The sequence below is a fragment of the Astyanax mexicanus genome, chromosome 24 (genome assembly GCF_023375975.1).
Source record: "Astyanax mexicanus isolate ESR-SI-001 chromosome 24, AstMex3_surface, whole genome shotgun sequence".
In the NCBI taxonomy this organism is placed as follows: domain Eukaryota; kingdom Metazoa; phylum Chordata; class Actinopteri; order Characiformes; family Acestrorhamphidae; genus Astyanax; species Astyanax mexicanus.
Window position 1 is genome coordinate 19,630,108 of NC_064431.1, and position 14,421 is coordinate 19,644,528.

A 14,421-nucleotide genomic window follows, 5' to 3' on the forward strand; every position below is an offset into this window, starting at 1 on the left:
AGCTTTGGTGGGTTGGCGATATAAAATGAAGATTTATTATAAAATCTATTTGACTGAAGTCTTTTTTTTTTTTATAAACTGCAATTGATGACTGTGGGCCCTATTTAAGCGATTTATAGCGTACCAGTCAATTGTGAATTGTGCAGCTGGATTTAGGGCGTGTCTGTGTGTCTTTGGTATCAGAAGGTCTCGAAATGTGCAAATGCCATTAATTCTTTAAATTAATTATGGGTGTGGTTTTGGTATAACATGAAATAAACCAATCAGTGCGGCGCTTTGTACCTTTAAGCAGAGGAAACTGACCTGTGTGTTCACGCTATAAAGGTACACCAAGAGCTCAGCTGATTAAGGGGAACAGCAATGTTATTTCATTTATTCTGTTTACTGTTGCGCTAAAAGTCGTAGTGCGTCCTTGTGTGTTTTTAACGAGCGGGGGTGTACGCGTGGCTGCGTGCCGCACCTATAGAAATGAATTCTGATGATTGACTGTTGTCTAGGTTCATTTCAGTCAGTGGTGCATCTGTGTTTTCTGCCACCAAAATAGCAACACAGCCAAAATTTACCTGAACACACCTAAACTCACTTCCAGACCACCACACACATCAGTGTAGATTTATTCCTAAACTCTGAAGCTATTCTGAAGGCACAGGAGCAAATGGCAAAGAGCATAGGGCATAGGGTGTACGATAGGGCCCATAGTGTTTGTTATAAATATATGAAAAGACTAGAAATTCACAATTTGTAAAGAAGGTTCTCTAATTATACATAAATTGGCTACTATTACATTGGCACTAATCAGGATTCTACATATTCAGCTAACAGTCACATATAAAAATGTTAAATATTGTGTACAGTCAATGGTATGGCTAAGCAATATCATTGCATTTATCATTATAATATAACAATATGATTTATTTTACTAATACATTTTTCTGAGTATACAAGGACTGCAAAACTCCCATTTATAATTGTATTAAGAGCAAAGTACCAATAATGTGCTACTAATAGCATCATAGTACTTGCATTTCAACTGCAAAAATTCTGTGTACTTTAAGGCTGTTAAAGAAAAGTCAGCATTCCTTGCTACAAAATAATAAGGGTGTAATAGATGTGTAGGCCAACAAAAACAAATAAATTATTATATAATTTATTAACTTAGAAAGCTCTATATGGTGTGGTTTGTTGTAATGGTAGCCAGACACTTAACAAACAGCTTTTACAGAGAGAATATTTATCTTGTGTAAATAGTTTTGGATGCAGTACAGGTTCATTTAATTCCCACAATGTCAAAGGCACCAGTTGGTTTTATATAATATTCAGATATCACTTGCTGCTCCACTGCTCTATCTACCCTTTCTGCCTCTCTGCCTCCATAACACTTCTGTAGAACATTACTCAAAGTGGGGGCTAGAGCGAGATGCAGAGTATCTGATTTATGTGACTGGCATTTCTGCTCCGCACTGCAATGGCTGCGTTTGACAGGGACGAATGGAGCTTCTGCTGAACGTCTCAAGCATGCCATTCCTGCTCCTGTTCCTGCTCCTTTTTTACTAGGAGAAATCTGATGGCTTCCGTGATGCTGACCATCACACCGTTGGGAATGCAGCGCCGCCACTCCTTCTTTCAGATGGAGACGCGCTCTGGTGATGGATCCTTCAGAAACAATGTCTGGGCTCAGATGAAGAGCTTGAGGAGGAGCCGCAGGACTCCTTTATCATTGAAATGCTGCTTTCGACTCGGCTATTCCTCCGGGAGGCCGTGGATGTTTTCGCCTTAATTCCCAATCTCGTAAAAGTGCCGGCACACATACAAATCACTCCGCTGCAGCTCGCCGCCACTGCCCTGACTACTAATGGCAGAATAGAGAGGGATAGAGAGAGAGAAGAAGAGATAGAGAGGATGCTGGAAATTACTTCTGACCTTTTGACCCTTTAGACAGCTTAGAGGAGCCGGCAAAAATAAAGATTGCTCGATTACTGGGGACATGTCTCTTGTTATTAAAAAGAGCTGCCATGTGAAACCTCTGGTTGAAGTGTTTGTCGTTTGTCAAGCTTCAAAAGTCTTTGTTCAGCATTTGTTAAGATACAAAACAAGCTGAACTCAACAATAGACTCACCTTCATGTGTAGCCCTGAATTAGATAAAAAATAAAAAGGAAAAACACATATTGTGAAACTAGTGATATTCTGTATTCATGGATCTATTTTATGTTTGGTTTGTTATACAGCTCTGGAATAAAAATTAGAGGCCACTTAATAATTGTTTATCCATGAGTTTACCAAATTGAAAACCTCTGGAATATAATTAAGTGGAACATGGATGATTACAACCATCAAAACAAGCTGAACTGCTTGAACCTTTGCACCAGGAGTGGCCTAAATTTATCCAAAAGCAGTGTGTAAGACTGGTGGAGGAGAACATGCCAAGATGCATGAAAACTGTGATTAAAAAAACAGGGTTATTCCACCAAATACTGATTGCTGAACTCCTAAAGCTTGAATATGAATATGAAATTCTTTTCTTTGCATTTTTTGTGGTCTGAAAGCTCTGCATCTTTTTTGTTATTTCAGCCATTTCTCATTTTCTGCAAATAAATCTAAATGACAATATTTTTATTTGGAATTTGGGAGAAATGTTGTTTGTAGTTTATAGAATAAAACAACAATATTTATTTTTCTCAAACATATACCTATAAATAGCAAAATCAGAGAAACTGATTAAGAAACTGAAGTGTTCTCTTATTTTTTCACAGAGCTGTATATTGTGAAGCTAAACACTATATGTAAGAATTTTAAGGCTCAAATCTATAAAATACAAAGAGATTTACAATTATATCTTACTGACATGGTTTGACATCACCATTTCACATTTTGCGAAAGTTATACAGTTATTCATTACGCAAAATTTTGTCCAGAATTTCCTGCGATCCCTTGATCTTGGTCAAATATCATTATACAATTATATAAATGCACAGTTCAGTAAGTATTGTTGTTGCAGTTTGTTGTTTTCCATCGTTTGAATGTTTGGAACTGTCAAATTTGTTCTTTACTGAACTCCTTGCAGTAGCATTTTCTTGAAATTAATAAAATATTCAATATTTTAGTGTTTTATTATACCAAGTTTATTGTTATCACAAAAACACCCTGACATATCATGATATTATTTTAGGGCCATATTGCCCACCCCTGCTTTGAATTCATGAAGTAAGAGCAATCCGGATAGAGAGAGAGAAAGAGAGAGAGAGAGAGAGAGAGAGAGAGAGAGAGAGGGCGATGCACAGAAACCGAGGCAGACTGAGGAGGAAGAGGAGCGCGAGGTCACTGTTTATCCTGAGAGGAATAATCCCTTCAAGTCAACCCATTTTCGCTGCCTTAAGACGAGGAAATCCCATACCCCTCCGTGCCTTTTTTCTTCCCCTTGTGTTTTCTCTCCTTTCTAACTATATATAATTCCGAACATTTTCATGGGCCTGTTGACATTGTTCCTTTTCTTCTATGGGGAGAGATTTACCTCCATGAGAGTGTCCTCTGATGCCATTGTGTCTATAGTCTAGTAAAATCCCAGACTACTACTTCTCCTAAAGTGCATCTCCCCCACAAACACACCAAACCACACTGGCTTATTCATGACTTTGTCTGCGGGCCATGCAATAAACTGGCTGCACCCCCGCAGGAGCATTGATTGTTTTCGTTTTCTTTTCTTCAGTAACTTCCTTTCCCCTTGCAGGGAAGAGAGTGAACACGGCTTGAAGCTGTCTGTGTTCCTGCATTAAAATGGAATCTTTAGGGATGCACCGAAATGAACATTATGTGGCCGAAACAAACCAAAATCAAACAAAATAGAACGTTGACACCTGTTTCACCTTTACATGAGTTAAATAGCCTAAGTGTATTTTTGTCAGCAATTATTTTTTTCCCATTTTCTCCCTAATTTACATAGACAATTACCCAACCCACTCATTAGGACTCCCCCTATCACTAGTAATTCCCAACACACCAGGAGGGTGAAGACTTAACACATGCTTCCTCCGATACATGTGAAGTCAGAAACTGCTTCTTTTCGAGCTTCTGCTGATGCAGCATTGCCGAGCAGCATCACAGCGTGCTTGGAGGAAAGCGCAGCGACTCGGTTCTGATACGTCAGCTCACAGACGCTCTGTGCTGCAGACTTCCCCCTAGTAGTGATGTGGGGAGAGAGCGCCATCTACCCACCCGGAGGGAGCAGGGCCAATTGTGCTCCCTCTGAGTGTCGGCAGCTTGATAGCAAAGCTGCATGAGCGGGGGTTCGAACCTTTTTGTCAGCAATTTACAAAAATAAGTATTTATTGGACATATTTTAAACATCTCCACTGTTTTTACCATTGTTGTTCTCAGAGAACATAACTGCCCTCACAGTCTCTTTCTGGGTGGGTAGAATAGTCCTTTCTCTGCCCTTTACTCAGCGTGGAAGGTGCTAGTCAGTGCAGGTGTTTGTAATCTGGTGTAACAGAATTAGTTTTAATTAGATTAGTGTTCTCCTGCAAGCATGTTTTAAGTTAATTTTGGGAAGTAGAGTTTAGCAATGTGACAATATTAGCCCTATTTTATTGGATGAGACAAGTATGTGATTAGTAGTTGTTAAGAATTTGCCAGTACTGGCGCATTCTGCCTGGTTGTCAAAATATTGTGATATGTTATATCTTTGATGAAAATGCCTTTAAATAATCTGCCATATCATTATTTTTTTTTAAATTGGCCACCTCTAGTCGAGTGGTACACCCGACCCCAATGATCTGTTATTGAAAAACTCATTGTTATGGATCCAGTAAATTGGGATCATGGACTGTTTTAATCCTAATGGATTGGCTTTGGGATATGTTGACATTGGCAGTGATTTTGTTTTCATCACTGTGCTGCTATCTTAAACATGCTGAAAAATAGACTATAGTTACACGCGTTTTTCAGGCGGTAGCAATAAATTCAGCATTCAGTGTAGAATCTGCAGTTCTAGTGTTTTGTCTATGGTTGACGAAGCCACCTTTCCTCCAGTCTATTCAATTCAATCCAGTTCAGATTTATTTGTACAGCGCTCTTCACCACGGGTGTTGTTACAAAGGAGCTTTACAGAGATCCGGCTCCAAGCCTCCTTCGAACAAGCCAGTGTTGACAGTGGTAAAAAAAAACTCCCTCTGAGCAACAGAGCAGAACCTTAAGGGGAACCAAGACAGGCTATTTTCTGCTGTTTTTGGCTTCCAATTTTTATTTAAAAACAAAAACAAAGCCTGGCATATCATTATGTGGATTATTATTTATAGAACGAAAATTGATTAGATCTGCATATTTTAGAGACAAAAAATAAATACAAATTATAAATGGGATTGGGCATAAATACTTCTGATGAATAAATTCAGCTACTTTAAGTTGCATATATTGCTAATACAGATGTGCAAAAGTACACTTACAATAGAATAAGACTCTCTAGAGCAGATATACAAAAATATATAAAAAGGCCCCTCTTAATGTCAGGTGTGGTCTAGCATGAGGGGTATAAAGCCTTCAGTATTGAGCTGTGGAGCAGTGGAGGCACTGTGCTCTCTGGAATGATGGAGCTCTGTCCAATACATTGAATAGGATGAGTTCTGCCTCCAGCCTCGTTATGTCATGTAAGCGCAGTCTGCAGCAAGAAGAGCTTCCTGTCTCGCTGCAGGCAGATAATATAGTTTAAGTTCCATTGATATGTTCGGCATCAAAACAGTATTCTGTGATTTTCGAATCTTCCTTGTTCTTCTTTAGACACAAGTTTTTGTTTTTTATTGCATATTTAAATGTAAATAAAAGAATGAATGTAGGAAATGTAAAATGCAAGTATATTTATGTTAGTGGTGTCAGATAAAATAGTAGTATACACTTGCATGTTTTGAGTGGGACGCTGGACTAAAGAATGCATGAGAAATTGGATAGAGGAAACTTTTTTTTTTATTAATTAACATCTCAGCTTGGCTGTAAGGATTCTTGAATTAGTACTTAATTTGCTGAGTATAAAAGGGAGTTTTCACACCTGTAGTTGGTTTCTATGGTCTGGATCAGTTGATCAGTTTGTTTACTTGGAGCATTTTTTTCCTCTGTTTGGTTTGGTTTCACACAGGCATAAACCTAAACACACCAAAATGTGCACCAGTTAACCCAGCAAGCATGTTGTCTCTGATTGGTCAGGGCTGTCTGGCGCAGAAGCAAGAAAGTAAATTTAGAGAGAAAAATCTGTGTTCCAGCGCGCATTTCTGTGCAGTTTAAACTTCTTTAACACAGAACACTGGAAATTTGCAGCTGCGATTTTAAATAATGGGTTTTCAATGGAACGTGCAGCGCTGATGTCCTTGTTGTAATCAGAGTGACGCGGCTGTGAGCAGTGAACTCTGCACAGACCACATGTATAACCAGCATGGAGCAGCATTTGTTCATATCAGTATATTATCTGGCTAATATATCTGATTAAACTGCGCCTTATCAGGAGTTTAGCTCAATTAAAAAGCAGTTGGGCGGGGGCGGGGCAGATTATTGCGGAAGTTGGGGTCAAACTTGTTGGCTTAATTAACTTGAGTTAAAAAATAATAACGTCTTACTGATTCCAAATTAATTCCATATGTTAACGCTTTAAGGTTGACAGCCCTAGTAAAAACCCACATTGTGATAACAATATAAACACAGTTTATCACAAAGCCCTAGTCAGCAGTGTAAAGAGCATCTGCTGTTATTCACAGCATTATTGCAGCTCTAGCGAACTGTTTATCGTGAAACCTCATTGCCATGATAATAATAAAAGTATGAATTATCGTACAACCTTAATTATGAGTGTAAATTAATGTCTGACCACATTCTATATGGCTTTCAATTGAAAATTAAAATTTTATAGGGTCTTCTTTTAACAATCTTAGTCTCAGTGAAGGATAAGTGGTGAATCTCTTATGATATCTATGCTTCTTCTGAGCTTTAGCCATCTGCAGAAAACACACCGTCACTTTAGATATGTCTGCGATCCTACAATGGGAATGAATGGAGAGCCAGAAAGATCTTGGCAGCAGCACTTTTTCACTTTATTTTTATTTTTTTGTCTTACCACTTTTTCTCTCCACACGCGTTGGTTTTCGCACCATATGAACAAGAGCGATGGTGAGGAGAGACCTCGAGCATCGGTGGTACCATCACTGAGTTTAACACACTCCCAGCCAGCAGAGGTCAGAGTTAATTATGTGGGGGAAAGGAAGCACTTGGGACGCACATGCATAAGTGGTCGCAGACACACATACACATGCTTAGACACACACACACACACACACACACACATTTTACTGTCCAGCTGGCATATTTATGGAGTGGAACTGATACGGCTACTTTTGTGGGTAGCATCTGTGCTAAAAGGCCTAGTCTTCACACACACGTATGAGTACACACACATACAGATACACATCCATTGCACTTGCATCATTCAGACTCTATCATCCATTAAAAGGAACTAATACGCCTAAATTAGGCCCGGTCCACACATATTAGGATATTTTTTTAAAGGTTTTTGCCTGCAATTTGGTCTCATATTCTGTCCAAGGTGTCAATTTGCACAAACTCTTGGACATTTATAAAAATGTTGATGTTATAACATGCACACATTTCTTGATAAATCTCTTACTTACTATATTATAGTGAACTGTATATCATAAAACTATAACTTCTACATACATTTAGCACTAGATTTCCCACATATGAGTAAATGTATATACTGTTCAATTACAAAGATATTATACTCTGTTTATATTTAGAATCCCTCTTTTCCTGTTTTTTATTAGGTTGTAGTATTTTATGAAATCATTTGAGGAGGTCCAAAGAGAGCCAGCGCTCTAAAGCGCTGCCAGTATGATCAGGATATCGCTGGTTTGAATCCCGGTCATGCAGCTTGCCATCAGCTGCCGAAGCCTTGAGAGAGCACAAAATGCCTTGCTCTCTCTGGCTGGGTAGATGGCAAGCTTTTGCATCATTACTCCTAGGATGATGTTGTTCAGCACAAGGTGTCTGAGACAATTTATCGACAACGAGTCACTGCGCTTTCCTCCTAGCTAAATTGTTTGTGGTGTGTTGCTGTCTCTCTTTATGAGGCACTTTTCCCGCAATTAATTTCCTCTCTAAATTAATGGGAAAAAAAATTGTCAACTGGGCAAAATGTCTTTGAGTGCATTTTTATAATGCATGTCTAACAGTTAATGATCTTTCGCCAAGAGGTACACTACCCAAAGGTTGCCTCTGAAAGTCTTTTTATAGAGGAAGACCCCACCTGTAATTAGTTACTATTTTTCTGCCTGAGACATTCATTAAATTGCCAAAAATAATTGCTCGTCTTCATTGCGTTTGGTGGTGTAAGGCTTGGATGCAGGTGCTCGGCCATGGAAAGCTCAGCCCATTCCACAAAGCTCTTTATGCTCTGTTCTTGAGCTAATCTGAAGCTCACATGAAGTTTGGAGGTCTATAATAATTGAAAGTTGGCAGTCTCTGCACACTATGAGCCTCAATGTCTGCATTCGTTCCAAGTCGCTTTTACTTTGTTATAACACTACTAACAGTTGACTGTGGAATATTTAATAGTGAGGAAATTTTACTGAACATGGTACCATGTGGGAATTCACTAAGCTCCTAAGAGGAACCCATGCTTTTACCCATGTTTGAAGAAGCAGACTGCATGCCTCGGTTCATGGTTTTATACACCTATGACCATGGAAGTGATTGGAACAATGATTTGGATACACAATGAGTGTATCTAGATATGCGTGCATGTAGAATTAATGAATACAGCTTTGTTTCACCCAAATTCCCATTAATTTAGTTTAGTACCACCTTGCCACACTCCACGTCTGATTGCTGTTCTTTTTCTGATTAAAACTGCAAAAAATAAAAAATAAATAAATAAATCATTGGATGTGCTAAGGCTTATCTGCTTTAAATGCTGCTCACTCCCTCTATTGATTAATTGCTCTGTTGCTCTTATAAAGCATACAGGCAGTATCCAGCCTAATCCTCCTGAGCTGTGCAGCCGTTTCACAGTTTCCTATTACTGAATGCATGTCGCGATTAAATGGACATAGCCCTAGTGAATTGTCCTATTTCCGTCAATCTACCTCAACATCATCTATCAGCAAACACTGTCGGATATGAAATGAAATGAAGTACAGCTTGGGTTGTCGTGTAGGATCCACCCAGATCCTGGACCGTCTCATTGTCTTACGTACCCTGTGGAACAGGGTGTGAATGGGTTGGGCTCAGCCTGCAATGTCTCAGCCTTTAAATGGTCTACATCCATGTGATCATGCAGAGAAGCAAATGGAAACTTCAATGGGTGTTGTCGTTTGTAACCTCTGTGGATTGTGCAAATGGAGGCTGCAGTATTCTCTGTAACATGCATTCAGGCTTTTGTTTAAACAGAGCTTCTCCTTTAAGGTGACATCCACTGATTTCCAGTCATGCAAAAGAGTTTGTTCACTGCCTGGGCAGGGTGTGGAGTCTGAGACTGAGATAAATGATAGTGAGGGAAGTTTCTTTATTAAAGCAACAAACCTTACAATTAGTAGATTCCGGGAGTTGTCAGGGGGCAAAATATTGTAATTAACTGTATCCATTTCATGGCACGACCATCACTGCAATGTATGTATTTATTCTGAAAACAGGGTCTGGTAGATTTGTTAGCTGTAATTCATCAATTAACCAATGCAGCAAAATAAAATACTTAAAATTGCAGAACTTTACATGGTATCCATTTACTTGTACCTGTAGCCTAATGCTGCATTTACACTTCTCTGTTGCATCAACTCACAGCGATGTTTCCTATTCATTTTCAATGGGGAGCATAGGCACCGTCACTGATAGCTGTGCAAGATCTCAGTTATATGAGTTACAGGAAGCTTTCACAACTACTTTGTTTGGTTCAGACTTTCAGACTTTTCCATTTGGTCTGAACCAAATCTAAAGGTCCATCTAAAGCGCTGCCACTATGAGTGGGAGGTCGCAGGTTCGAACCCCCGCTTATGTAGGTTTGCCATCAAGCTGCCGGAGCTCAGAGGAAGCAAAATTGGCCCTGCTCCCTCCGGGTGGGTAGATGGCGCTCTTTCCCCACATCACTTCTAGGGTGATGTCCACAGCACAGGGCGTCTGTGAGCTGATGTATTGGAACCGAGTCGCAGCGCTTTCCTCTGAGTGCGCTGTGATGCTGCTCGGTAATGCTGCATCAGCAGCAGCTCGAAATGAAGCGGTGGCTGGCTTCACATGTATCGGAGGAAACATGTGTTAGTCCTGGTCCCTCCTGGTGTGTTGGGGCATTACTAGTGATAGGGGGAGTTTTAATGAGTGGGTTGGGTAATTGGCTGTGTAAATTGGGGAGAAAAGGGGAAAAATCAGAAATAAAATAAAAAAAAAAAAAAAAAAGAACCACGGTCCAGACTAAAAGACCAGAGTTTGGTCAGTCCAAAAGAGGTCTTGGTCGGGATCTACTGAATCATGGTCTGGTTAACTTGCAATGAAAAGCACTTTTCTAGATGGTTTGGAGTTTTTGACCAATCTTTAAACAAATCAGAGGAGTTGGTGTAGCGAAACTTGACTCCCCTTGGTGTGCATGCGCTTCTCACAGCGGTATGGACAAAAACACTTAGACTGTAATTGATTTATCTACTGTAACAGTAGATTACCCTGTATTTATATACAGAAAAAAATGGAATCTGAGGATAATCTTTTACACACATTCTGTTGTAGGGCACAGGGCTTCAAGTATCTGTGAATATGAGTTGGATTTTGACAGAGAGCTAGAATTCATGACAACACCTGTCAAAGCAACTTGCCAAACTCATGACTAACATTCTACAAACCTGTTAATATGAAATATAGAGAGACGCAGTCCTCGTAGCTGATGACGACAGCATGTAGTCAAGTTCTTTAGACCTTTCAGTCATTGAACTGCACTGTGAATCCAAAAACCGAACCGGAGTAAATATACTGTAGACAATGTAACAAAGACACAAACCTTGGTGCGAACTCAGATCCGGACTTGCAGGTTTGAAAACACCGTTAAATCTGAGACATGAACCTTTCCTTAAGTATTGGTTTATTCCACATTAATAGAAAATGAATTTACTGTTTCTTGACTGAGTGTTTCGTTACTCATCACAGCAGTTGTGGTGATGTGTTATAATTAGCACTATAGTTTCCCACTCACAGCATTCCATTCTCTCTCAATCCCTAGGGCTGTCTGGAAACCCGTCAGATTTGGAGAAACGCCACACGGCATTCGGGAAGAACTTCATCCCTCCTAAGAAGCCCAAGACCTTCCTGCAGCTGGTGTGGGAGGCACTGCAGGATGTCACCCTTATCATCTTGGAGATCGCAGCTATCATCTCGCTGGGCCTGTCCTTCTACCACCCACAAGGAGGTGACAGTAATGGTGAGGCAGACTTTTACCGTTCATACTTTTACAAATCTATCTGAGTGTGTAGTTAGTTGTTTTGAAGTTTTGCTATTAAAATTGGGTGATATGTGATAAACATGCTGGAGCTGAGATATTTAGCCTAGTCATAGACTATATTTTCCTTGAAGTAAAAAAAATAATGTTCAAAAAGTTTTTCTGTACTTATGCATAAGTATATATTATTGCCAAAAAATTACAATAATATAATTAATCAGAATATTTTCTGGAACAATGCATCATGTAATAAATTAGTTAACAAGACAGGCCTAGGTAATATATCATTTTTATACTATTATATTTTCTTTTCATATAATCATATAAAAATTGGTGGCAAGGGACAAGCATTTTTTTCAGTGCCAAAGTTGCAAAAGATGTAAATTGACATTGATATCGTATGTTAAAATTATTTCTTGGACAATCCGTTCAATCCAATCATTTAAGTGAAATAAAACTGTTATCATAACAGGACTACGCTTTCCTCAGCTGCTGGTAGTCATAACAGTTGTTACATTCTTCATTGTCAGTGGCTTTCAAGTCTTCTTAGAAATGAGAAATCCCAGCTCTTTACTTTTTGTTTCCTTTTTGATTTTTGATTTTTTTTACTGTCTAAAAAGAAAAAATACTGGCAACTCTTCAGTTGACAACTGTGTCTTTTGGGACAAGCATCCTCTCGTGCTGACTGCTCAGAATATGAAAGAGCCTCTACTGATGGCTGCTGTGAACTCGCAAGTTCCCCATATGGCTCAGAGTGCAAGAGTGACCTTTAAAGTCATCTAACTCTCAGGAGTGGAAATTAGGTCAGCGACGCAGAATCCGGTGTTGGTAAATAGTCCTGGCAGCCAAGGAGTATTTTGTGAGGATAAATATGCATCTTGTCACATACTATAGAGGATAATAGGGGTGAGCAATGTGGCCTTAAAATATTTTTTAAGACCGTATCTTAGTTTCTAAGATAACGATATTCTTGACGATATGACAAAATGCTGAAAAATGTTTAATACATTTCAAGAACATTATTCAGCAAAAAAATAAATGTTACAATTAGTATAACATAGTATAACAGTTTCAAACATTCAGTAGAAACAAAATAATCTGTCAACATTTGTCTGTTTTGTAAACAATAGTAACCTACCAAGACTATGATTTTGTATAAAAAAAAAATAATGTAACAAAAAAGTACCACAACACTAAAGTGCAGAACATGAGTGCATGCATATAAACAGCAACATAAAAATGTCCTTTAAAGCATCACAGTTAATTGCAAAACAAATACAAAATAGACTGCTCAACTAAATGTTAATGATCATGATACAGATTTTTTTTCTTATACTTAAGATTATTATTCATAGACAATATTATTGTGTACAATACAATATGACGCACCCCTATTGGATTGTCACAGAGGGTCCAGGGCAGGTACAGTGAGATGGAATAGGCATGGAATAGCTAAATCGTGAGTTTTATTAAACCAAAAAAAACAACAACATGACATCCAAATCGTAGTCAAGCAAAGCTTGGGATATAAACAGGTAGAGGAGGTATCAGTATCTAGGCTAAACTCGAAAAAGGCAAAAACGGATCAAAAGGTCACTATACTGGAAAAAACAGATAAAAACGGGACTGGAAAAACTAGACACGTGGGTCAATACATAAAAATAAACAATAACACAGGCAAGAGAAATGCTTTGTACAGACGGACGGAACCAAATCTAATACTAAGCAAGTAGTGAGTGAAGTGCAGGGGTATAAATAGTGAGTGAAACAGGTGAAATCAATATTTAGGTGATTGTGGTCTGGGAGGTATCATGTGATCAGTTATTTGAGCTGTGGGGTCAGAGTCCGGGCATGCTGGGAACTGGAGTTCTTTGACAATTGTTCGGTGTCAGAAGTTGTTTCTGGCCACGTAGCAGTAACAGAACCTACAGATAACACATCTATATATAAATATTTTAACAAAAATTGGTGTAGGGTAGGAAGTATGCAATGGTTTCTAAGGACATTTCTTTAAGAATGGATAATAATTCAGTATCAATGTATATATCGTTGCTGTCCAATGTAATACAAGCATCTCCAAAACAGCCACTTTACAGGGGAGAGAAAAATATACATTTTATAAACTTGCAATGGAAGTCAATGTAAAAATTCTTTAAGTCTTTTTTATAGGTCCGTTTATGAAGAAATTTTGGCACAGTGTAAGGTACAGTTTGTCTGTTCAAATTATGTAGTAAACTGAAAATCGACAAAAATGAAGATACTTGTTTTTCATTGAACATCAACGATATAAAGTATACATTATTTACAGCCTCTGCTAATATCACTAATATCATTCTGATTTTGACATGAACTGCCAATAATTTTTTTTTAGGTGCAAACTTCATATTGATATCGCAATTATATTGTATCAACTGAAATTAAGAAACATATATTGTAATGTATGTTATGGACATATCGCCCAGCCACACATTTTATAAATGTCACCATAATTACTAAGATTTTGCAATCACACAGTCTGTTCTGTACGTTTCTGTGTGTGTTTTCAGCGTGTGGCCAGGCTGTCGGCGGTGTGGAGGATGAAGGTGAGTCTCAGGCTGGCTGGATTGAGGGCGCTGCCATCCTTTTCTCAGTGATCATCGTGGTGCTTGTGACAGCCTTTAATGACTGGAGCAAAGAGAAGCAGTTCCGCGGGCTGCAGAGCCGCATCGAGCAGGAGCAAAAGTTCACCGTCATCCGCAAGGGCCAGGTCATCCAGATCTCCGTGGCTGAGATTGTGGTTGGAGACATCGCTCAGATCAAATACGGTGAGAGCTCTTTTTTGTTGAACAGGTAACAGGAACACATGACCTCCCTGAACCAATTCAGCTTCACAGCATTTTCAAACAGTACATCTAAGCTGAGTCAACAGCTTCAAAATAAAGCTTCAATTAATGCGGCATTTAGCTAATATAAGTTAATT

The 14,421-nt window shown here is 38.8% G+C and overlaps 1 protein-coding gene across 5 annotated transcripts in view; it reads left to right on the forward strand.

Annotated features, from left to right (window-relative positions):
• The window catches only part of atp2b4 (ATPase plasma membrane Ca2+ transporting 4), a 148,357-nt gene that overhangs the window by 64,262 nt on the left and 69,674 nt on the right, over window positions 1–14,421 (forward strand). For all 5 annotated transcript variants that reach the window (XM_007247771.4, XM_007247770.4, XM_022682692.2 and 2 more), the window contains exons 3-4: window positions 11,247–11,444; window positions 14,009–14,266. In XM_007247771.4, the coding sequence (XP_007247833.2) occupies window positions 11,247–11,444; window positions 14,009–14,266 (456 nt within the window). The remainder of the gene's footprint in view (window positions 1–11,246; window positions 11,445–14,008; window positions 14,267–14,421) is intronic.